The sequence below is a fragment of the Anastrepha ludens genome, chromosome 5, assembly GCF_028408465.1.
Source record: "Anastrepha ludens isolate Willacy chromosome 5, idAnaLude1.1, whole genome shotgun sequence".
Taxonomy (NCBI): Eukaryota; Metazoa; Arthropoda; class Insecta; order Diptera; family Tephritidae; genus Anastrepha; species Anastrepha ludens.
The window spans coordinates 49,684,797-49,712,303 of record NC_071501.1 but is presented as its reverse complement, the minus strand read 5'-3'; the positions used below and the strand labels follow the sequence as shown (position 1 = coordinate 49,712,303).

General features: G+C 36.7%; 1 protein-coding gene across 1 annotated transcript; it reads left to right on the top strand.

Moving 5' to 3' along the window:
- LOC128862730 (hairy/enhancer-of-split related with YRPW motif-like protein) lies at window positions 1-27,073 on the top strand. The gene is made up of 6 exons (XM_054101418.1): window positions 1-345; window positions 16,693-16,995; window positions 17,064-17,313; window positions 21,351-21,519; window positions 21,583-21,726; window positions 21,797-27,073. The coding sequence occupies exons 1-6, from the start codon at window positions 297-299 to the stop codon at window positions 22,442-22,444; spliced, it is 1,563 nt and encodes a 520-aa protein (XP_053957393.1). The 5' UTR covers window positions 1-296; the 3' UTR covers window positions 22,445-27,073.
- The last annotated feature ends 434 nt before the right edge of the window (window positions 27,074-27,507 follow it).

The following is a 27,507-nucleotide window of genomic DNA, read 5'->3' as shown; positions in this document are numbered from 1 at the left end:
GCCTACAAGTTTGTTTAAAGCACACGAGTCAGCGCGCTTTCAATAACATTGTGTTTAACTTGCGACGGTTGCTTGAATTCAATACATATTCGCACGTAAAATATTGTGTCTGATTGATTTCTGCACGGACTTAAGTCGCAATGACATGACATCTCTGGATTTATAAGCTAATTTGATTGTGAACAATTGGATATTTTTTACCACCGTAGCGATCATGTGTAACATAGACCTATCTCGAGCATTTCGTTTCTTTGTTTAGTTACGGATTCGCAAGGATTTTCGGCAAACATGACAATATGACAGCAAAACGCGACAAGGATTATGCTAAAAGTAAAACATCAACTGGTAATAAGAGTTTAGCAATTTGCACTATATTTACAGCATTCAACTATCAAATAAATTAAATAAAGTAACGTTTAACTAACTATACACATTCCATAGACAACTGAGCAGCTATAGTTTTCTCATGTGTTTACCCTGTGTAGTTATTGTATTTCGATCTTGGGTGCGCAAATGATACTGATATTATAATCCGAGTGTTTACATAAGTTTAAAAAATGTAACTTACCGCTGAGATATTATGACGTGGTTCACGTAAAAGTTATTTGAAACATCCAAACAGAATCAAGAATTAACATTTGCGTAATAATAATAAACCCAAAGGTTGAACTCCATCCCGCCCAACCTACGCGTACAGTGCGCAAAACGTACGGATCGTAATTGTTTCGGCGCCGGGCCAAGGTTAGGTTAGGTTGCACGTCAGCCAAGTCTTTAGATCGGACATATGTTAGACCAGAAATTGATCCATAGTGATATCAAGTGTTTGTGTGGAGAGTTTAAGAACTTTATGTTTCGTCTTTAATACACAGTTAAGATTATTTAAGTAGGCTGCTAAATTTTTGTTCTGCCACGCTTTCTAAGGTTGAAAATGATGCAGAACCTAAGCAGTTTATTCGTTCCCGAGTTCCCCTCTCGTTGATTTCGTTACATCTTGTGCTTGTATCGTTCTGCACTAGCTTCAGTTTGGCCGCGTATGTTGGAGTGAGACAGGGTGCAGTCAGTATCCCCACCACAAGTTTACACTCTTTCCTGTGAAGAGGTAAGCGATCCTGCATGGGCTGATTCTTTTCCCATATCGTTTCGCTTCTTGAATCATCCATATCCAGACGTTGTTTGCAGAAAGGCGGTTATATACCAGCCGCTGCGTTAAGGAAGTCATGAGTTTGCAAATATATTTTGTAGACCTGACATTATGCCTGCGTAGCACAACTTTCGCGATCCTGCATGAGCTGATTCTTTCCTCTATTGTTTCGCTTCTTGAATCATTCCTGCATCCATACCCAGTCATTGTTTGCAGAGAGGCGCTTGTATACCAGCCGCAGGGTTAAGGAAGGCAGGACTTTGCTAAGCATCGAAATCTAAACCTGTTCAGCTACAGAAAAAACTCACAGCTTAATAAAAAGTTAGAAACATACCACGGCATGGTTCGATATATAAAAAATACTTTAATGAGCGCCGTATAAGAATGGATTGGTGTGTGGTTACAATTCGGTAGAGCCGAGGTTCAAAGTCACAGTGGGCAAGAAAGAACAAGATAAGAAAGGTTTTCCAAGTAGCGGTCGCCCTTCGTCAGAAAATGATAAACTTCCGTGTGTATTTCTGCCATGAAAAGACTACTCATGAGTAATCATCCGCCATTCGGAGACAACGTAAAACTGTAGGTTCCTCCATTCGTGGAATAACATCGAAAAGCACATCACAAATAGAAGAAGAAGATCGGCTAACCACGCAATAATGGGTGGAAGCGTCATTCATGTATTAGTTTGGGGAAAAAGAAATCCATTATTTTTCGGTAGATGCCTGTAGAGGTCGATATATCATAAAGTATATATCAATCAAACAATTTGAAGTTTATGCCCGTTGTCAAGTTTCACAAGGTACATTTCACACAAAAAAAATTCGTTTGCTGTTTTTTGTTTGTTCCATTTAGTTCGTTATATCATTTATAAACGATCCAAGAAGTTCGAGTTTATAAATGAGCAATGGGTGAATGCCTCAAATTACAAGAACAGTCGAGTAAAGCATGCTAGATACTCTTTCCTTATTATTTACAAATATGCACAATATATTTTTCCAAATGAAATTATTGATTTTTTACAGTTGTACCCATCTACGGCGGTGAAAATTGGAGTAATTTATTTGCAAAAAGGAGAAGATTAAAATTCCTGCGATGAAAATTCAGAAGTCAGTGTAAACTGAAGACATTTCTTAGTTAAATGCCTTTGTTAATTACATTTTTTGTAACTTCCCCGTATTTTTACTTTTCTTCTTCAGTATCTGATTTTGAATTTCTTCTTGATAGACATGAAAAATATGCGCATTATACGAACTTTTCCAAATGAGAAATGTTTTGTCATACATCAATAACATCTATTTGTATTTAATAATTTTTCTTTTAATCTAAGTTTGCGTTTTTAATCTGATTAGAATCAATTTTCTAAGAATTACAACTGCTTACTTAACTGTTTGTAATTGTTGTATTCTTTTACATCCGACCTGCAAAAGAACACCCGAAATTGGTTTTATCCTGCATTTATGTACATACAGTTGGCGGCCGCCATATCTACATGGGTTACTGCGAGACTACCATTCGGAAGTGTACAGGTTCAAATCTCCGTTCATGTATATTTTTACCACAAAAAAAGCTCCTCACAAAAAACCATTTGCCGTTCGGAGTCATCTTAAAACTGCAGATTTCTTCATTCGCGCATTCAACAAATAGGAGGAGGAGCTCGGTCAAACACCCAATAAATGGTTCAAGCGCAATTATATAATATATAAGTATTTATATGTAGGTACTTATATATTTGGTGTTTGACCGAGTACTTTGCTACGGCCCATACACAATGGTATATTTTTATTTTACTTCAAAACACTCTTAATCATATAGTTATGCGCTTTAAACTCAAGCCAAGTAGGATATTTTTAATTGTTGCTTACCACGTAATCCGCTGAGCTTTCTAGTGGAATTTTGCATATATTACTTCAGTCGTTTTATATTCCTATATCAACAATATGACGAAAACGGGATGAAAAATAAGTTTTTCTTTAAATTATTTCCAATAATACATAAAAAATCCTTTCAGTTTGCATATTCGGATCGTAAATTTCTAAAAACTCATTCGGACTATTATTTCCACCAAAAAAATTACGCATTTACGCAATAAGATAAACTATTTTCATAATTTGTTTCGCGTTTTTCTATCGTGTAAATTTATTCACCTGTCTACTTGACTAATGTCAAAGATGGTATCGAAAAACCGTACTATCCAGGAATTATTCGCTACTACTCGTAACATCTAGGCGTCACTTTTGTAAGACTTTTGATATTGATACAGTTTTATTTAAACCTTTTACTAATCACAATAAACTAAACAAAAACATTTTTTAACATAAAATAACGAAGATATGGGTTAATTAAAAACGAAACGTATCGACTTCTATTTTCGTGGATGTAAACTCTGACCATCACTGTATGTCAAGAAATTTTATAAACAGATATAAAAATCAATAAGTCTGTTTTAAGACTGTTAGCTTCTAAAACCTTTTGTTAAAAATGACACTGCACGACCGGGTGTCTGGAGAACTACGAGCCCGGGGATACATGTCTCCGTTGTTGACGGCCTTTTGCTTCATTTTATTAATACTAAATACTTACTAGGGTGGTAATAAATGGAAACTCTTTATAATTTGCCATTAAATATGTAAGTATATGTGGATATACTTCGCCAATAAAGATATCAAGAACTTTGAGTTAATGTCAAAGTATTTGCTAAAATTCACGCAAGGCTTCGATAGAAAATGATAAACTAACTAGCAGCCCTAATATTCACTCACGCCGACAATTATGTACTTATGTGTCAAAAATTCTTCAGCAACAAACTGCTGGTATGAGACTAGCCGAAATTGAATGGCGTGACTTATAAAAGAAATTTCACGCCGTGCGCTGATTTTAGGCTGAGACGTAAAGATTTATGTGTTATGCCTTAATACAAGCTTCTTTTTGTAAGCAGTTTTCCCCTAGTTCTGCCAAAGACTTGGTATGTAAATAAATATTTTGATTGCTGAAGTAATAACAGTAACTTAATTAGTATTTTGTGGAATCGTGATTTTCACAGTGAAACTTAAAAAAATCAAAGAAAAAGTTGTAAAGTCGATACGAAATTGAAATACGTAACTTTTTTTATCATATTTCAATTACTTTCATTTACAGCTAGTCTAATAGAAGCGCGACCGCCTTCACTTAGAAATTATTTGGCCAATTAAATTCGAATAGACTAGACCAACGGCGACGTTAATCGGGATTAACGCGTACACCTTTTTTTTGGGTGTTTGGCCGAGCTCCTCCTTCTATTTGTGGCGTGCGCCTTGATGTTGTTCCACAAATGGAGGGACTTATAGTTTCAAGCCGATTCCGAACGGCAGATATTTTTCATGAGGAGCTTTTTCATAACAGAAATAGACTCGGACGTTTGCCATTGCCGGCCGAGGGGCGATCGCTACTAGAAAAAACGTTTTCTTTATTTTGGTGTTTCCCTCAGATTTGAACCGACGTTTTTTCTGAATTCCGAATGATAGTCACGCACCAACCTATTCGGCTACGGCGGCAAGTGCAGTTAATTCTGAATAAAATTGTAATGTGACGGACGGTTGTTACGCGGATTAATGAACAGTTAATTTGCTTGTGGGATAGTTTTGTCAGTAAAAGATGGACCGCAGGCAACAAATACGGGTATAAGTTGCACTGGTACTAAAAGAAGCTATTCATTGAAAAAAAATCTTATTTTGCATTTTCTCAAACTGCTCCGAAATATCAAAACAATTAATAAAATGCAACAATTAAAGAATGAGAGATTTTTGAGCGTTCTCCCCATTTGGTTATGAGCGCCTGCTCGTCCCTCTCCATCCAGGTTGAACGTTTCTTTCTGCCCGTCATCTGAAATTGAAAAGACGCATTTTTAAACTTAAAAATATTGTTCCAGAATTTTTATGCTGCAATGATCGGCCGCCGTAGCCGAATGGGTTGGTGCGTAATTACCATACGGAATTCACAGAGCGAACGTTGGTTCGATTCTCGGTGAAACACCAAAATTAAGGAAAACATTTTTCTAATAGCGGTCGCCCCTCGACAGGCAATGGCAAACCTCCGAGTGGATTTCTGCTATGAAAAAGCTCCTCATAAAAATATCTGCCGTTCGGAATCGGCTCGAAACTGTAGGTCCCTTCATTTGTGGAACAACATCAAGACGCACACCACAAATAGGAGGAGGAGCTCGGCCAAACACCCAAAAAGGGTGTACGCGCCAATTAGTTCTTCTTGTTCTTATCTTTGAAAGTTTCATTATTTTTCATTCAAAATAGATATTAACTGTAATTTTTTGGCAATGTTGTCATCGAGAATTCCCCTAATCCGCTTAATTTATCATAATTAAGTCTATTTGTGAATTCGCATTAGTGGCACTTAATTCTAGAGATAATTTTGAATTAAGTAATCCCGATTGACGTCATCGTCTGTCTAGGCTATAACAAGTATCCAATGGGCTTTATTATACCAAATATATTAAATAAAATCCACATATAGTCATCACCATTAGCTATAATGGCTTCGCATCTTGGAGCCATACTTTGACTTTAATGTTAATTTCTGCGCAAGTTGCGGATGTTATTGGCTCCAAATCAGCCGAATTTATCTTGATAACTGACTTTCCATATTTGTTTTCTTTTGAGTTCTTGCTAAACTATTGCCCAAACATCTCCAATAGAGTTGGCATCAGGCGACTGTGAAGGCCAATCCAGCATGCTAATCTATAGGATTGAATATAGGAATACGAGTACTGAACTCATTTTGTAAAAACAACGTACGCTTTCTAAATTTCTCTCAATACTAAGAAATTTCACTTCTCGCATTGGGAAGATTGTATTCGCCTATTTAGCAGCATTTAAATTTTTATAACGGAAATCTAGGTTTGAATTAGCCAGACTGCATCTAACAACTCAATAGGATCATGAACTGAATTTTTAAGGTACAACAATTTTAAATGGAAAAAATAACAAGATTCTCATGACTATCCGTTAAGCGCAATTTTTAAATATTCCTGTAAAAATAATTAAAGGCACGTATCTGAAAGAATATGTAAACACCATACAACAAATTTTCGCAATTTGATCTGACAAAATTTGGCCTTACTGTTGAAAAATTAGGCCACATACATAGATTTAGTTTTAATTTTGTCGCGACCGCCGGTCGGCAAAATCAACTGTCAGTAAAAAACATAAGCAACTCTTATTCGCAGAAATACGACGGCATCACTCCGCCCGTCGAAGTTCGCTCAGTAATTTCCTTGTGTTTAAAACATTAGTTTGGCGGTTCGTTAAACATACCCCTTGATCAAAAAGGTCCCGGAATATATTCAGAAAATTCAAAATACAATTTTATATGATCGAAAGAAAAATTAAACAGAAAGCCACATCAGGTGAATTCGATTGCTGTTTGATGGTATTCGTTTCTTGCTTGGTTAACAATTCAAAGATACAATTAGCACTGTGCGGCGGTGAGTTATCATGGTGCAAAATCCACGTCTTGCTTTTCTTTTTCGCCGAACACCCAAATAATAGTCCTTATTAACTATCTGACCTTATGACGAAAATCTTGGTATACAATACTGTTGTAATCTATAAAAACCGTGAGCATCGCTTTCTTTTTTGACTGAAAATGACATGGTTATTTTGATCTTGGTTAAATTGCGATTGATGAATGCGGGGTCGGATTTAGCAATGAAAATCATGTCATTGGCCATATGAACACGGCCCCTTTTTTGCATTAAATTCAGGTCCTTTGGAACCAATTTTGCAGCAACACGGCGTAAGCAAATGTCCTGAATGGATCCATAAGCAATGTTCAAGTCCTCTCCCAGCTCTCTGATAGTTAGTTTACAGTTATGGTTCTACTTTTCTTTGTTGATGTTTTCATAAGTTTTTGATGTTGACGGCCTTCCACTACGTTCATCATCCTCGACGGACACACGGTCTCTTCTGAAGCGTTCATGCCACTCGTAAATAGATTTCCGTTGTTTTCTATAGAATATCATCACCGAAAGAGTTTTCCAACATTTCTAAGGATCTCACAGCATTGAATATATTTTTAGCGCAACATTTAATACAAACTTGTTGTTGCAAATCTATAAAAAATCGAAAGCACGCGCAGAGGTAGATTTACTCAAGACGCCGTAACTCTTACAAATGGCAAGCAGTGGCGATACTACTTTGTTAGGAATAATAATCACAAATGTGGCAACCCGACAAAAACAAAAAAACATAACTCAAATCAGTTGACTTAGGGCGCCACCTGGCGGTTGTTTCGGGAACCTTTTGATCAAAGGTTCAGCAGTACGGGTTTCTTTTAATGCGAAAGTCCTTTCATCTTTGTCTGCATAAGGTGCAGTCAAAATTAACCAGTAAAGCAATTTTTAAGAATTTGAAATCATTCGATCAGAATGTCAAATATCAGAAAAGTACGGGATTGCAAAACTTATAAGTTACAAAAATGGAAAATTGCTGGAAATTATCTGAGATTTTAAGTAGATAACAGCAGAAAGCAGCGTTAATACTCAATGACATTTTTTCGGGACAGGCGACAGTTGTCAATTGATTCGTGTTGTGATTCTTTATTGTTGTACTGTACTGCTTTAACCTCTTTGTGGAGAGATGGACAAACATGTTGCAAGTACGCAATTAAAAAAATGTTTGCTAAAGTATATGAGTGAATACCAATATAAAATATGAAATAAATATATACATGTATATATGTATATATAATTAGCCCTTTTTGGGTGTTTGGCCGAGCTCCTACTCTTATTTCTGGTGCATCTTGGTGTTGTTCCACAAATGGAGAGACCTACAGTTTCAAGCCGACTTCTTACGACAGATATTTTTTATGAGGAACTTTTTTATGGCAGAAATACACTCGGAGGTTTGCCATTGCCTGCCGAGGGGCGACCGCTATTAGAAAAAACTTTTTCTTCATTTTGGTGTTTCGCGGAGATTAGGGCTTAAAAAAATAAAAGTTATTTGAACTATGCAATCATTCTAATTAAAAAAACTGTCGTAAATATGTTGAGTACAATTTAGATAAAAGAGAATTGCGTGATTTGTTGGTATACTGTTGATTTCAGGAATCCACAACTCAAATTTCGATACCATTGAACCATCTGTGTTGACAAATTTTTCACATCCTTTTTAGTAACTAATATTTCAGCATGTTCGCAGATATCTCTAATTGGTACTATTAAAAAGCAACAATGCTTGTTTATCGAGAAGACTTCTCTTCATCATTATTTGGAAACGGAAAAAATAGCAAGAATTGTTCCATGTTTACAAATTAAAATCGGTTGGTTTTCCACATTGGGTATTTAAAAATTAAAGGATACTGTTTTATATGCTATCACGAAGAATCTAAAAGTAAACGATCAACAAGAAAATTTTTGTAATGAATCCAAATAGGTTAATTGTTTAAAAGATAACAAAACGGTAACTATATGCAATAATTGCTAAGAAAATAAAAACTATAAGTATCTTCACTCACGTACTCCTATACCTATTTTATTGCATAAAAGTTAGACCCAGTCTTCACTTTTCCTACAATATTCCCAAATTTACAATTGTAAATAGTGCTAGAATTAGGTAAGAAAACTGAAAATTTTCAGAAAGCAGCAAAAAAAAATTCTAATTTTATTCTTTTTTTCTAAAATCCTTAGAGAAAACAAAATTTTGGCCACCGACCAGGAATATGTTTTAGATGGGATGAAAACTAAAAGTTATCGCTATTTGAAATCATAAATCTGTACATATGTATGTAAATCGTGCCAGTAAAGGTTAAATGCGCATTCCTGCATCTACGGCAGAGTGAATGCCCATTAGTATGGGGATAATGCACGAGTTAATGCGCATTAAGCCTGGTTATGCAAATTAACGCCGCCGCAATATGGGACAGTGGCGCCCAAACCGTGTCAAAAATACATTTTGCAAAGTAAAGGTTTAATAATATTTTTAAAATATATGCATAGTGGAATGCTCAAAGTACCTAAATAGTGCGTATAAAAATATTCATAATTCGCATTATTTTCATTTAAAACTCGCGTTTAAAGTTACCAATTAAAACTGCTACATTCTAGCAAGATAATGAACAAAGAATTAACGATGCCAATTTTAATAAGATTTTTAAATAAATGTATAATTGGAACACATTTTGGAATATATCGGATTTTCTCCTTAAAAAAAATGGATAAAAAATGTATTAGTAGTTACAAAATTATTAACCCAACGCAATGAAAATTAAATACAGTTTTTAAGTTTAGGTAGACTTTTGACAGCGCTGCTTACCACTGTTGAAATATTCTTCTTCTTAATTGGCGCGATAACCGCTTAAGCGATTTTGGTCAAAGCGAGTTGAACAAAGCGCGCACGTCGTTTCTTTGTCGTGCTAAGTGGAGCCATTTGAACCCACCAAGTGAAGCCAAGTCCTTCTTCACCTAATCTTTCCAACGCAGAAGAAACCTTCCTCTTCCTCTGCTACCACCAGCTGGTACTGCGTCGAATACTTTCAGAGCGTTTGTATCCATTCAGACGACATAACCCAGCCAACGAGGCCGCTGGATCTTTATTCGCTGCACTATGTCTTATTGCTCCATGGCTTACGATAATAGCCGTCGGCAACGAGGAAATGTTCAAAAATCTTCCACAGAATCTTTCACTCAAACACTCCAAGGGACGCCGCATCGGATGTTGTCATCGTCCAAGCTTCTGCGCCATACAGTACGACGGACACGATGAGAGACTTATAAAGTGTTGGTTTTTTTCGGCAAGAGAGAACTTTACTACTCAATTGCCTACCTAGTCCAGATAGTCCAAAGTAGCACTTATTAGCAAAGGATATTCTCCGTTAGATTTCAGGTCTGATATTTTTATCGGTGTTACTGCTCGTTCATAGATAAACGAAAACTCTTACGACTCCAAATTAATAACCGTAAACAATGACGTAGGTGCCGACAGTGCTCCCACTGTTTGTTTAAAGACAGACTTGGCATGTTGTGGATATCTGGTCAATTGTCGATTTTCCAGGTCTAAGGCCACACTGATGAAGTCCACTTAGTTAGTTGATGGGTATGTATTGGTCAAAGCATATTTAAATTTAAATCGTCGGCATGCTTTTATCCGACCACATTTTGAATAAGAGCTGAAGGATGCACCTTATCAGCTTCTCGCCGCCTTGTTTGAATAACTCAGCCGGTAGTCCGTCAGTTCCCGCGGCTTTGTTGTTGTTAGCCGCGTTCTCGCTATTTTCACCTCGTCATGGTCAGGTAGCGGAACGACAGTCCCGTCGTCATCCGTTGGGGGATCGGGATCTTCACATTCTCTGTGACATGCGCAATTGGCATTATTTATTCTTTCTTCTTAAGCTCTTCGCATTCACGTATTTCGGCCCCTCGTTTTTTCTTTCTAGTAATACATTTCTCTTCCTTTTTCATTTTGTAAAATAATGTAAATAATGAATCTGCTCAAAGTAAGCCTGTGTATGCACGGTGGGCAGAGTTAGACAAAGCTGATGCATCCATGCGACGGAAAATTACGACAAAATTACGATAGATCAAGGAAAATTTACAGTATAACTCTAGACCTTCAAGCTTATATTCGAGACTTTGTGTATTTATATAGATTTTCACTTGTCACTTCCGTGTATTCACTTAAGAGAATGTTTGAATGAAAAGAATTGCGATATTTTACCATTTTATCACACGCTGAGACAAAGGTGTGTTATCCCCCGCAAGCAAACATTCAAAAATTGATACTTATTATAGTGAAGTTACAGGATTATTGAACCACACTGATTCACGTACATTACATATTGACTTTGCGAATCTGCATCTAATCTCTTAAACTGTTTACCAAATGAGGTTGCGATGGCTTTTCACGAAAAAATGGATACAAACAAACTTTAAATGGCAATAGTGAATTTATTTCAGACGCAATCCTATTAACAGGCACTGCGGAAATCACAGAGGTTGATCAAGATTTATTTAAACACTATATGTAATTCTACAGATCTCAGCAGCAGCTAAGCCTGTTAGGGCTACAAAATAATTAGATTAATCCACGCAAGAAAGTATTCCGCACCAGCGACAAATACTGCTAAAACCAGCTGTTTAAAGGCTTCAACAGCTTCTTCAGGCATTGAAAAACGTTGACTTCGGATTTCATTTTTGATGTTCGGGAAGAACGAAAAGAAATCATTGCGTACCAAATCAGGTTTATAAGGCGGATGACCTATTAATGCGATCTTTTCAGTGCTCAAAAACTCTTCTGAGGGAACCGATATCCGAGTGCTCGCATTGGCTTGGCGAAAAATGTTTCGCCTTCGATGATTGGTATTCCTTCATTTTCGCAAACTTCTTGTGTTCCTCTCAAAATTGACTGTTTTAAGTTTCTTTACTAATACAGTTACGATATGATCAGATTTTCCGAATAATCAAGCGACCATTTGCTTTGAGGTGCTTCTTCCGCGAACAACTTTTGTTGGCTTAAGCTCGTCTTGGAACACCCGTACTACCAATTGCTATTTTGCCTTCGATTCATATGCGTAGATCCAAGTTTTATCACCCATTACAATGTCAAAGATGGGATTTGAACAACCGCGGCTGAATTTCTTCAACATTTCTTTACACCGATCGGCGCGAGTTTTTGGTTTTTTTGGGACAATTGAAAGCAAACGATAACAAATCTTCTTGGCGTCCAAATGTTCATGCAATATTGAATGTATGCTGGTCTTGCTTTATCATCAAATAAAAAAGTTATAGATTTTTGAGACGCTGTACCCGCTTTTGTCCCATAGTGCACAGTAGCCGAATAATTTGTGCGTGACTACTATGCGTAATACCCGGACTCGAAACCAAGTGTGGTCCTGAAACACCAAAGGTAAACATTTGTTTTCTAATAGTCCTCACCTCTCGGCGACAACGGCAAATCTCCGAGAGTACTTCTGGTATAAAACAACTTCCCATAAAAAAACCAATTGCCGTTCGGAGGCGGCATTTACATTGTAAATATTTAAATATTTCTTGCAGAATTTTTTTATAATTTAAAAAATATAATTGGGTGATTCACAAGGTGTCGTAAGTGTCGTATTATCTTTTTTCGTACAATTTTTAATAGTTAATTTAATGTTTAGAGGACTTGAAGCCACAACCAACTATTTTTCAATTGTACGGTACCTTGTCAACCCCCTAAATATAATTTTAGCCGTCTAAAGTTTATGTCATATAGAAATATAATTCCCTTGCTTTTCTAATAGGCATTTTCTAGTGACGTTGCAAAAAGTTTTCTTGAATTAAAACTACCTCTTCTGTCACCCTGTTACCAATAGCTTTTTGAATTTTTTTTTTATTAAAATTTCTTACACCATATCACACATTTTTATATTTATGAATCTGATATGTACAAATTATTGTTTGTTTGTCTAATTTATACCTACCCGTATATATATGTACATAGTATATGGTATATATACATATATATAATTGGCGCGTACACCTTTTTTGGGTGTTTGGCCGAGCTCCTCCTTCTATTTGTGGTGTGCGTCTTGATATTGTTCCACAAATGGAGGGACCTACAGTTTCAAGCCGACTCCCGAACGATATTTTTTATGAGGACCTTTTTTATGGCAAAAATACACTCGGAGGTTTGCCATTGCCTGCCGAGGGGCGACCGCTATTAGAAAAATGTTTTTCTTCATTTTGCTGTTTCACCAAGGTTCGAACCTACATTCTCTCTGAATTTCGAATGGTAGTCACGTACCAACCCAATCGGCTACGGCGGCCGTCAACTATATAATACAATTTATATAAAACAAACCGAAATAACTCGTCGGGCAATACTTAGTGTTTGGATAACCGGATTTTAACAGCGCGTATCATTTCCTAGATTTCTTGCAGAAAATAAAGAAATTGCCTTTGTTGAAATACTCTTTCGCTGTTGTTCCTTGATTTCCTTACCTTAAATGACTTCTCCCAATTACTTTACCTAAGCTAGCTTCTTCTTCTTGATTGGCGTGATAATCGCTTACGAGACTTAAGCCGAATTCAAGACAGCACGCCAGATGCTTCTTCCTCGTACTAACCAGCGCTAACTGAACGCTCTACTTATACGCAAAGAAGGACTTCCTCTTTCCTGCTATCGCCAGCAGATGTCCCATCGATTACTTTCAGAGCTGGAGCGTTTGTATCCATTCGAACAAAATAAACTATGTATTCAATCGGATTTTTATTTGCTGCACTTTATCTATGTCGCGTAAAGCTTATAGAGCTCATTATTCAATCATCTCGTAATCGAACGAGTGAAGGTTAAAAAATCATCCGTAAAGTCTATCTCTCGCACACTCCATAGGCTGCCTCATCGGATGCAATTAGACAGGCATAATTAGAGACTTATAGAGTATTAGTTTTATTCGTCGAGGTAAAATTTTTGTTCTCAATTGCAATTTCCTGTTTTCTAAAGTAAGTCTCTTACTCAGTGACGCGAGTGCCGATGTGAGAATGCGCCGATAGGAGCTACTTCGCCTTATCTTCTTTCATCGCCATTATCTTCTCTTCTTTATACAATTTAGAAAAATCAGTACTAACGCGCAGTTGTCGATAAAAAATATCATCAGCATATGCCAACAATTGTCCGCTCCTATGAAATATTGTCCCTGAGCGGTTGAGTTGGATCATTGTTTTACAGCACAAGATTATCAATTTCACTCGACAGAAAATATCGTTGTGCGATAGTCGGCACATTTTCAGGAAGACCCGTCTTATGAATTGGCCAGAGAACACTTAAATTTCAATCAACAGGCACGTACTCATCCGACCATATTTTGCATAGGAGCTGATGTATAATGTGATCTTACAGGCTGTCCGCCCCCAATCGGAGTGCCGCTGGTAAAACTCCTTATCTTGCTATCGTGGATTATGCCTCCACACGGGTGGGTTGCCGCATCTCACAAGAGCCTGGATTGAGATTAAGCTAGGCTAAGCTTCAAAAACTACTTTCGCCTAGCTTATTTCGCTACGCAAAAAATATCCAATGGGAGTCAACATTTGATAAAACTGGTTTGACCTGGTCAAATAAATTAGGTGAGTTTTGATAACGTACCGGGCTAGGGCTGTACCAAAGTATAATGTTCAAAAATTGCAATCCCGGCCCGTAGATCTAGTAAAATTTTACAATAAAAAATGAGTTTATTTGGAATTGATTCTAATTGGACCCAATTAGAGTTTTTTTAATTCCCAATTCAATGATGTATTAAAGGACTTATTAGGAGAGGCCCTAGTCGAGTTTAGTAGCCTTTCAAATGCTTTTAATATAAATGAAGTAAGACTAATGGGTCGGTAATCCTTGAAATACAAATGGCTGCTCTTAACTGGTTGTTGTATGAAACTTTGCCACTCTTTAAGCTAATGCATAGCATTAGTATCGCGACCCCACGACTATTTCCACTTTGATTATCGTAATGTACGCACTTTTCATAATCATTTACCATACGATACATAAAAGCTTCCAGTTTTTCCATTTGAACGGCTGTTTTACCCGATTTACACGAGGAGACATCTGGAAGGGAAACATTTTGTTCGGTGGCGAAGGACGGTCGGGGAAGAGAGAAGAGATTTTGTCTCCCGTACTCGGCGACTCGCTTTGCTCTTCTTATTCGTATTTCTTATCTTAAAGCAATTTTTGACAGTTGCTTCATTCGTTTTCTTCTTTTGTGGAAGAAAGTTCTAAGCTATGTGTTGGTTTTCATACAAACGGAAGATAACAACGATGACAAACATCCGAACGCTGCTTGGGAAATGCACGATTATTTTTGCTAGTAAATTAGGTATAATTTAAAATAGTTATGGGACATGTTTATGTTGATTTCTAATTTTTCCCTGCATTTCTAGATACTCAAGTTAATTTTAAGTTAATTATTTACATATGAAGTATTTTTAATAAAATTTTTTTTATTCAAGTATAAGAATTTATAAAAATATTTCAATAAAAAAAACAACAAATTATTTATTATTTAACCAGTTTGCATTTTTCATTCATATATTTAAGAAACTGTTGTCGAACGCTCTCTGCTTTACATGTAAGCGCGTGCTAGAATACATCCGAACCAGACGATGCTAAAGTATTAAATGTCAAAATGTCGCGGAAACATTTTTGCCCGTGTGTACGCGAATGAAACATCAAAAGAGAATTTCCAGTGTCTCCCTTTCAGATGTCTCCTCGTGTAAATCGGGTCTTTGTGCGTGAGAAAACTTCTTCGCTTTTGGATCACTCCCAAGGCTTTCAATGCTAAGTCAAACCCTATGAATCTGATAGTTCTTGTTGCTTCTTACACGGTCTATCTCTGAGTATTGCCGCTTATTCTGGAAATTCATAGTTCTTCATCCATCCGGGATGTTCCTTATCATCCACATCAAAATCGTCTGTACCAAGTTTGAGCAAAATCTGCAAATTATTAAATTTTTTTTAAAGTCTATAAGGAACTGACAGACTGAGTTTTGATAAATCAGACCATTACTATGACTTTTCAAAATATTCCGCCAGCAGCGAGATTATTTCAAGCATCACCAAACCCTTATTAATCTTCATTTTTTAAATCAATTGATTGTGTGTTCAAAAATGCTAAGACCGCATAGACACTCCACCAAACCTACGTTGGTCTTAGCCCTTCACTCCTAATCTTCCCCTTGATGGTGTGTTGTCCCATAGCAAGGAATGGCTCGGGTCCTATTAATGGCAAGACCGCAGCCTCTTTCATCAATACGTTCACTACTTCGTTCCCAGTTATACCCCTGTGTCTTGGCATCCAAATAAGCGGGAAGCGATTGTGCGTGCTTAATAAAATAAGTCTCCCGATACACTCAAAGACCAGGATTATAAGTCTCCCGATACACTCAAAGACCACTCATCTCACAGGATTATAAAGCCTTGTGTACCTCTTGACTGTCGCTCAGAATGGCAATTCGCTCATTCCAGAAATTTCTGTCTAAGTTTATCTCTGCACATGAACAGATGGCATACATCTCCACTTGAAAGATGCTTGGACAACTACCCATCCGCACAGACTGCTTGGTTCCTCTATCTTCTGTCTCTGTTGACAGCTATAATGCAACATATTGACCAATATTGCGGAATTGCCAGCGAGACTCGGCACCAAACTCGGCCTAACGATTGCATAGACAATAATATAATACCCTTACAGACATGTTAGCTCCTTATTTACAGCGAATGAAAGATGGCGTAACGAGCCTACCTGTAGAATCGCACGGAAATGGTAGCCCGCTCTTAATGCTAAACGCACAAAATCCCTGCTGAACCGAAATAAACATAGTCTTAGAAGACTATTTTTTGCAGAAGCTGTGAAGATTAAAATGGGAAGAGATGTAGACAATTCTTCAAAGAGTTGGAAGAACTCAATACTGTGGAAGCCAGGGAAGTTTTTGATCAGTTCAAATTGGTTTTAGAGGGCAAAAGAGGTTTTTTCTTAGTACTTCTTATGTAAATAATTTCATTAGCAATGCACGAGTATTTATTACATTTATCTCTTATTAGGAACGGGATTTTCTGCATCAGCATCAACAGGAGCAGTAAAATCTATAGGTCTAGTCACATCTTCACAAAATGTAACCTCATCTCAGGATATCACGAAACGAACAAACAAGCCACTTATGGAAAAGCGACGACGTGCCCGTATCAATCAAAGTTTGGCCATACTAAAGGCCCTCATATTGGAGTCGACGAAGAATCAATCGAAAACAACCGATGGTCAAACTAAACACACAAAATTGGAAAAAGCTGATATACTGGAATTAACTGTACGTCACTTCCAGCGGCATCGAAATCTCGATGATACAAGTAATGCCTGAGATTTTTTAATGTGTATTCATAAAATTTATAATAAAAATTTTCTACCACGTCCGTAGCCATTAATAAATATAGAGCTGGGTACACGGACTGCGCTAGAGAGGTGGCTCGATACCTGGCTACACCTGAACCTCCACCACTTGGAAATATTCCTTCTTTGTCTGAACCAGGGTCCAAAGCACGTCTTCTGAGACATTTGGATCAATGTATAGCTGAAATAGACATTGAGATATGCCCTCATTCGACTGCAACCTATGCCGACAGTCCTTCCAGTAGTTGCTATGACATCAACTCAGCGACAAAAAAGGCGTAAGCTAATTTTATAAAATAATTTATACTGTAATAAAAATACATACATACATATATATGGGGTCTTTCAAGTACGATTTTATTGTTTGTCATTATTTAGTTTTGACAGCTGTCACAGCTTAATAGCTTTTCTTTTCACAAATGTTATGTAGAAAATCTATAAATTACTAGAATTAGTTACATTTCACTCAAACTGTGACTACACCCACCAGTACTCTCAGGTCCTACCTACTGAGTTTTAGAAGAAAGGTCACTAATTTCCTGTTTGGTTCTTTCACAAAGCACTTGACTACTCTGCAGGAGTCCAACTCAGACTAACGCCTGCTAGGGGTAGATCTCATGAAGTCTTAAGCCATAGTTGAATCGATGCAGAATTTACACCTAGAAAGGGTTCATCATGGTATGCTTACAGACCCTTCATTAGGCAGTCTGTCAGCCAACTCGTTCCTTGTAATACCACATTGTTCAGGCACCCAACTAAGATAAACTTTGTTGCGTTTTGCCCCGCTGTTCAGTTTGTCGTAAATTCACCGACTAATTTCGAAGAGCAGCGCGGGTTAGCAAAGACTTTTAATGCAACTTTACTGTCACCACAAATTACAATACTGCTACCCCGCCACCACTTTTTCTCAATTAGCCAGCAGGCTACATTTAAATTGACATAGACTCCCGTTAAGAATATCGTCTTTGTCGAATGTCTTTAGCGTAGGAGTATTTAGTGTCTTCGTCAAAGTACCATCCAAATCCGCTACTATCACTGGTTTTGGATCCGTCGATGTAAAAGTGTGCTGAAATCCCGTTAATGGGTTGTTTGGACTTAACCATTGATCTGTATCTCGGATCAAAACATCATACTTCGTACCGAAGCCAACGTAAGGCACCCAATTATCCACTAGCTCGAAAACTGTGTGCACCGCTCCGACAACTAGAGGGATATCTGACAGTGAGCAGTGTTTTCCTCGTTTCGCCAGATCCCGTTTTAACTTGAACGTCTAGGGTTCAGGATGGCTTTAAGAGCATCGCCATCGCCAAAAACATACTTACTTTCTTAATTTAGTGTATCATATATCTTTCATAACCTCATATAAGTTTAGCCAAAACTTCACTTTTCTCAAGGAAACAAAGGAAAAACATAAAACTTGATTAAATTTTAAGTTCAATTTTTCGGACAAAAAAGAATATATATTACAAATGAAATGCCTTCTCAATATTGCGTAAACAGTTACGAAGCACTAGAATTCATAAGACACCATTTTTATCCGAAACAATACGCCAAAGTTATTTATTATTGTTTATAGTTATTTTTAACTCCTCTTCTTCTTACACAAAACAATTAAGCCCTCAATTTGACAGTTTGCCCAAATATGCTCGGACTTTTTTTCAGAGCAACTTCGGGCTATTGAGATACACGAATTATTCCTTCAAAGTGGCTCTTAACAAGTAGAGAACCAACAAAACAAACAAAAAGAGCAGTTTGGACACACTCGGGCGAGCAACGAAACAGACTGAATATAGAACGATTTCAATCAAAATCTTTTCCATCTCACTTTTTTTTTCGAAAAAAAAAAAATAGAAAGCAAATTTTTCTAATTTATTACAAAATTGGAATAACAAATCAGTGACCACGAAAGGGAGGCTCGTGACAAGTTGCCCTTTTTCTTTGTTGGTAGTGGTATAATTTGAAATTATTGTAAAACTTGCATATTTTGACCGGGCTTTAACGAAACTCCTCGTTTCGTTTCAGGGTTGGTTAGGTATTGAGATTGGATTGTATCAAATTAAACTGACTATTAAACTGACCGGCCGCCGTAGCCGAATAGGTTGGTGCGTGACTACCATTCGGAATTCACAGAGAGAACGTAGGTTCGAATCTCGGTAAAACACCAAAATTGAGAAAAACAAAGGCGATTCTAATCAACTGCATTGCATGGGCTTATAGTACATATTTATTATACCAATTATATGAAAGAAAATGTATAGTCACCCCATTGACTATAATGGCTGCACATCTTCGAGCCATACTTTGTGTTAATTTCTACCCAAGTTGTGGAGGTGGTCGGCCCCAAATCAGCCGAATTTGCTTTGATAACTGCTTGAGCGTCGACATTAATTTTCCTTTGAGATTTTGCTTAACTCTTGCCCACACATTTTCAATAGGGTTGGCATCAGGCGACTGTGAAGGCCAATCCAATATATCAATCCCATTCTGCTATTTCGACTCAACGATAGGTTCGGATTTGTCACAAACAAATCAATAATCTTCTGGTCTTGCTTTGGAGAGGTTTTTTTTTGGGCCTCGTCCGGGGAAGTCGTCAACGTTTTTAACTTTGATACACTATTGCACCCATTTATTTCTGAACTTCTTCGATTTGTTCAAATATTTTACTGTAGATGCACATGTAATTTTTGGACCTTTAGGTTGTGTACTTAGGAACACTGCTTCTAAATTTCTCAAAAAACTACAATAACATATTACGTTACACAACACATATTGCAAAAAGCACTTTAATATTTTTATAACGGAATTCTAAGTTTGAATTTTGCCCGTCACGCTTCCATTAGACAGACTGTATAGTATATACGAGGGCATGTTTGGAAGAGATAAAGTTACAACAAATTTCGTAAATGAAAAAAGAAACGAACGAAAGGCTTTGAAAATAAGAGGAGTTATTTTAATAAAAGATCAATGGTTTCGTTGCTTGTGTGGCACGTATCGCCGTCTGGTTGAAAATAAACGTTGTCCAGATCAATACCATTCAATTTCGGCCATAAAAAATCGTTAATCATCTCTCGATAGCGCAATCCATTCACCGTAACTCTTGTTCCAGCTTCATTTTCGAAAAAGTAAGGTCCAATGACTCCGCCGGCCCATAAACCGCACCAAACACACGTTGAGGATAGAGAGGCTTTTCAACAATAACTCTTGGATTTTCTGAGCCACAGATCCGACAATTTTATTTGTTGACGAAGATGATTTTGTCACGCAAGAGGATTTTTCGATGGAATTCCGGATCATTGCATTTTCATGCATTTCAACGACCCAATCAGCAAAGACACTACGTTGTTGATGATCGGCCGGCTTGAGCTCTTGTGTTAACTGGACTTAATAAGCCTTAAGACCCAAATATTTATGCAAAATACGGTGTAATGACGATTGTGGAATGCCTAATTCCAAAGAACGACGAGGAATGGACAAACCAAGGTTTTCTTCAACAGTTTCGGCTGCAACAGCAATATTTTCGGCTGTTCTTGAGCGACGTGCACGGGTTTTATTCTTTACATCACTAACTTGTTCTAACAGCTCGAATTTTTGCACCAATTTCTGTATTGCGGTCCGACAAGGTGCTTCACGATGACCTAAAAATGTTCGAGTTTTACGAACCGTTTCTGCCAAATTTTCACCATTTTTATAGTAAATTTTAATAATTTCAATGCGTTGTTTAAGCGTGTATTGTTCCATTTTTATCAATGGCGTAGTTTCTTTTGTCAAATATCAAAAAATTACAGCTTCAAAAGTGACATCTACCGAAATAGCGAGCTATTCAAAATAACATCTGTTATTGGAAAACCCTTTATAATTCAAGACTTATATAGTCGCATAGCACAGCAACTTCTATTTCATTGGATACAATGGTTTCGCTGTTGTTAACAAATATTGAGTGAGTTAAGAGTCGCTACTTATGTTAGTTAGTCCATGACCATTATTTAAATATTTTGTTTCACCGCTAGCGTTCATTAATTCGCCGTCGCTATGGTGCGACTTTACATCCCTTGATTATTATTTTTTTTTAAATAAGACCAGAGTCAATTTGATTTCTCACACCGTTGTTGTTTTGTTAAAATTTATTTTCCTATCGCTCTTATCTTATTTTTGAGTGGAAACAACAAAAATAGAAGGGTTGCGTATCAGACTTGGCAAAATACAAAGACCTCACTGTACATACATACATATAAACATGCATATATTCTTTAAAATACGTTTTTGCATTTAATTTTAAAAATATTAAAACAAATTTTGCTTAAATCAAAATTTGCAGTCAAGCGGATGACAATTCATTAGATTACAGCAGCCAAGACTCGAATCCATTAGATTTCAGTAAAGCCGCCTCGAATGTTTTAACATCAAAAGCAACTTTTGTTAGTCCTGCTGGCACACCAATTGCACATTCTACAAATTCTCCCTGCTCTGAACGTCTAAGTTCACAAGTACTGCTATTTAGTCAAATAAAACTCTGAACAAAATAATTTTAAATTTTATTCTTTGCATAGGATGAGAACAACAATCCCGATGGACCTCAATCTAGCGCAGGGTCGAGCAGAAGTGAAGGAAACATGCGGCCATTGATTGCCGGTACCGACTTACCGAATGTAATAGATATTAATGCTGTACAGAGCTTTGAAGATCGCAGTAAAGTGAGAGAACATCTATAAAGTATCCGAGACAGCAGCATTCAAAATTTCACTCCTTTTTTTATTCTCACAGCTCTGCTCAAATGTATTGGACACATACAAACATCTAAAAGTAAATGATCCAACTGGGATCCTTGTGCTTCCCCCACACTACGTTCAATTGGCAGCTGCGTTGGGTTTAAATACACATCCCGTAATGGAATCCGTTACTACACGCACGGACTTTGAGCGACTTATAGAAATGAATCATGTGCCCCCATTGCCAGCTCAAATTGCCAATAAACTCAGTACGTATGGAGCTCTACCTGGAGCTTTGGAGGCCGCACATGTAGCTGCTGCTTACGCAGCGACAACTTTACAAGCGAAAGAAAATGGTATGACCACAGCAAGTACAGCATCCTCAATGGCTGGAACTATGAATGTGGAGCGTCCTGCCTCTGTGCTCTCTAATGCAACTTCTGTTGCATCCACTTCCGTGAGTTCTATGACCTCTGCCGATTCACTGAAAACCGGTCAACAGCAACATCAGTCATCACGCTTGGAAGCTGGATCAGCATCGACAGTAGAAGCAGCACAATTAAACATGGTTAACAATCCACTATCGGTGAACCTCGCCGCAGTAGCAGCAGCGCAGCACCAGTTGCATCTATTACGACCCAATGAGGCTCTAGCACGGCAAGAACAACAGCCGCAGGATGAAAATATGTGGAGACCATGGTGAGAGGCACACATTTTAGTCTATTGTGTTATTAAAGAGCTTAAAGCATGTAAATACCAAAGATTTTTTTCTGTAATTATGTGAAGAAAGTAGGCGGCATGGGAATATAAAAGCATGGCAATATGATAAACTTTTTTCATGAGATCTCGTTAGGTTAATTTTATTTACCTTAAGTCATCATATTGTATACATATATTATTTTTCTTATACGGCGCTGTCACTATTTGTTGACTCAGGCTGAGAGTAAAACTCTCGCGCTAGTTGATTCTTCAATGTAGAAGTTTCGCCAGACACCTTCGTTCAGCAACTTCCTTTACCTCATTTTTTTGACACTCTTGCTCTGGCTGCGAAGCTAATGATTGACATCTTCTGCGAGCAACATTGTACTTTTACTCTATGTGATGCCTTACCATGCGTGAAGATAACACACAGCAGTAAATTGCCTTGTCTAATATATCGTTTGGAGTGAATCGTTGTGAATTTACAAGAAAATATGCCCTTGCTTAACACCTGGATTTATGCCATATGAGTTTTGCACAAATACTAAATTTGGACATAGGCAGCTGCCTTTAGTGCTATCAATTTGTTTATCTAGTGTTTTTTACAGGACTTAAGACATTGGGCAAATATAGTGCGAGGCAAAATTGGCAGATCTGAATGTACTTTGATCAGGTCCAATCAGTTAGTTGAAGACGGCTTCAGTCATTTCATATAGCACTACCATGATGAAAAGAATCAGAGGGTGTAGCTAAAATCAGAATCAGCTAACTGCCTGACGTCACCGGAGTCACGATAGCGGTTTGTTTACGAAAAAGCTGATATTTCCCATCGGTGCCATCCCGCATGTTGCGTCGTTGCCGTCTGAATACATGTGAAATGAGCCGAAGTTGCTCGCACAATTTTGTTTTTCACCATAGCAGATTGGCCAAACCTGGTAATCTATCATCGTTAAGTACTACCGATATGTCGATATCGAATACTCAAAAGTTAAGAGAAATCTAAATATTATAATTATTGTAATTGTTTATCGTTAAATCTGAATACGTTCGATGAACGAATGCTTTCTGTTTTGTGTAATCACTACAAAGGATTACTTTTTAAAATATACGTCAGTGACAAGAATTATTTTTCCGCTTAATGCTGTTATCGTTATATACAATATCGTTTTCTCAACTAACTTCTAACTTTACCGACCCCATTATAATAGCGGTAAACATTTATTCGTTACTTCTAACGTTTGTTAAACTACCATAACGTTATTACCATTCCGATGACGTAGGTTCGAATCTCCGTGAAACATCAAAATGAATAAAGAGTTTTTTTGTAATAATGGTCGTCCCTCGGCAGGAAATGGCAAACCTCCGAGTGTATTTCTGCCATGAAAGAGCTCCTCATAAAAATGTCTACCGTTCGGAGTTGGCTTAAAACTGTAGGTCCCTACACGTCACAAATAGGATTAGGATCTTGGCCAAACACCCAAAAAGAGTGTAAGCGCCATTTATATATATATAAGCGCCAAAAATTTATTGTATATATATATATATATGGTATTTATGTATGAAACACAATATTTGTTAAATGCCGACCACGACTCCTCTGGCAACACAGGATGCACATAGCAAAATTTTCCATTAATTTTTGGCATAGTTCGGGCTGTATATCATTTATAACGCGTATGATTTTTTTCTTCAGCTCAGGAATCATCTCGGGCTAATTAGAACACTATAGACAACACTAGGAATCTCAGTGCCAAAAATACATGTTTTTCCTCCAAACTTACATCGATATTTGTCGATGCATCGCCGCGCGTATATCGATGCATCGATACGCATAGAGTTTTCCTACACCATGAAAATAAAACAAAACCAGTTTCAATTTCTTTTATTTTAATGTACTTATATACCATTATAGAATCCCATCAACCTTTCCCGTTACATCAACAGCTCTGGTTGGCTGTAGATATCTGCTCGTTGGAGACCTCACAATGGTATCAAACCGGCGCTTTAGTGCTACTTGGGGAGTGCCAGACTGGTACTTCAACTATCCAATCCACCAATCTAAGTTATATACCATTATGGTGGCTCAAACAAGTGCTCACGTTGATTTTTTATAAACAAGTTTTTGGAATGCAGTTTCATAGCTCATAAAATTTTAAGATTACAAAGTGGAAGTTAGCAAAAAAAAAAATATTAAAAGTCAAAGCAATTGAACCGCATTGTATCTTTCAATGATAAGTTTACTAAAGTCAGAAGTACCGATTGTCCTTTTAGTCACCCTACAATATGGCCAATTTATAAATCTTCAATTTCATATATCCTACATATGTATACTAGGTTGTTCAATAAGTTCTACGGTTCGATAAGAAAAACACATACTTGATTATTGAGTATAGTCTCTCCGAGCATCAACACACTAATTCCAACGAGATTCGAATTTATGAACTCCATCCCTGAAGTGAGAATCTGGAAGGGTTGCAAAATACGCTTCCACCAAGGTGGATTTAATAAGGTGACAGCATTCACCCAGCTGAATTTTTCGCCGTAGGTATGGCTTACGTCAAAATGATATGCTTTGTTTGTATGTATTGGTATGTTTACATTCGTATGTTTACATTTGCTTGCTGATTTTGACATGATGCTTGCACCAAACGCAACAACAAATACATGTAGGGTTTTACTTATATGTGTTTGCTGTCACCTGTAATAAATTCGCCTTGGCTTCCACAGCTGTTATGACCTCTTCATTTGATGAAAAACGCTTTCAACGCATGGACTTTTTTAGGTCTGGAAATAGATGGAAGTCACTAGGGGCCAAATCTGGTAAACATTAATTCATGGATTTTAGCTGTTGTCAAAATGCTCTTGTGGCACTGTCCTGATGAAATTCAAGTATTTTTTTTTTTTTGTAAACTTGTTCTTTTTTCACGAATTTTCTCCTTAAGCTAGTCTGAAAGGTAACAATAATATTCAGAATTTATTGTTTTACCAATTTTCAAGTAATCCACAAGCAAAATTCTTTTCCTATCCCACAAAATTGTTGGTAATATCTTCTTGACAATTTCGGGACACGAACTCGTTTCGGAGCCGAAAAACCACTCTTTAGACTCTTGTTTTTATTTAGGATCATGGTGATAGACCCATAATCCACTTTATTCTTTCGAAAACGCTCTAAATGTTGCTGAGAAGCTCGCTTTCGAATGTGTTTTTGTTCCATTTCTCCCATTGTACACACAGCTCAAACCCAATACTTCAGTCAAAATATTGCTTACACTGCCCAATGAGATATCTAGAGCTTCTAATAAATCTCTATCAGTCACTCGATGATTTTCCAATACGACATCCTGTATTTTTTTCTACGATTTCTCGTGTTGTTGCTGGTTTTGGACGTATTTGACGTGGATCGTTTCAAGGCTTGTACGACCACATTTAAATTCAGCAACCCATCTTTCTATTTTAGCTAGTAGTCACCCCTTCTCTTATCGAACACCCTCTCCATACCGCAAAATTTATTGAATAACCTAGTATGTCATTGCCTATAATGCGCTTGGTTATTTTAATTATCATTTTAAAACTGATGTGGTGAAAAGCCTGTGGTTATCGCGCGCGCTAATATGCATAAAGGTACTGCAAGGTCCGGGCCGAATTTGGCATTTATACTCATTTCATGATAATATTAATTTCTTAAAACAAATTTCTTAAAATGAGGACGTATTTCTAGCCTTTTCGAAAACATAATTAAGCTAACTAGAAAAAGTATGTTATATTTACTTTAAATTAAAAAAGTACTGCAATTTTCGTGTTATATCTGGACGATATCCTTGTTGAGTATATTTTGTAAAATAAATTGTCCAAAACCTATCGGATGTTGATTTACATTCGAACACTTATTTAAATTAAAGGAGATGTATTGCTGTGAGCTGTCGACATGTGCTGTTGTATTATTGGAAAACATTGTAAAATTTATTTAGTTTACTTGAGAAAAAATTGTTTTTATGTAAATTTACCAAAGAATATGTATGTATACTTATATTTACTCAGTATGTACAAGTACATAAGCTAAAATACTATAGATCCAATTGAAATGTAATACTCCAACTGTGGGTTTGCATGAGTAAAAAGTTAATTTTTACTTTGATAAATGTTCCCGCTTTTGATTATTTCAATACGCTTATATAAATGTAAAATGTATGTATTAGTAAGGAACAAGAAAAATTATTGCATTGTATTTAATCATTACAATCTTTTCAAGTTAATTTTAAGTTCACAAGACGTGTAATGTTGTTGTCTAAAAGATAAAAATACTTACAAACATACACACACATGTTCAAATCTATAACTATATGTACGTGTGATTGTAAGTGTGTATATAAATATGTTATAAACAAATTAGAGTATACATATGCATTTGGATTTATATATTTCTAAACGTGCCAGTGCCAAAGAGACTAGTACATAAAATAGATATATTTACATGTATGTATGCAAGTACACTCCATCATTTGCAAGATTAGTATATAAATGTATGCCCATGTAACACTGTATTAATTGTATGTAATATAAACTGAATAAACTCGTGAATATATAAATGATTTTTTTGTTTTCCACTGAACTTATATTCTGCAAGTGGCTTTCATGAAACATATTGTGGCGAATGATGAACATTCATAAGGGGTTAGGGGTAGTCAGAGGCCCGAAAACATGATGATTTTCAATAATTTTTTTTTTTACTAGTTAATTACTTTATTTTACAAAAATAAAAACACAGCATGTTTCGACTTGACCTTAACAAAATTTCAAAAAAAAAAATTATTAATTGTAAAAGTTATCACTGTTTGTGTGGAACCCATTTCTCCAAAAATCCCTTGCGGTGATCATCACAAGTCCTTGGAGATTCATCTAAAATCAATTGGACAAGTGAAATTAGTTTTATTTTAAAGATCGAAGCTTTTTTTCAAAATTAACAATATGGCGGTCTCAGGAAATATTTTTCAGATTTTCGAGAAAAAACCGACAATTAATTGTTAAAAAAAAATCGAAAATCAAAAACTAAGAAGCTTTATGATTTTC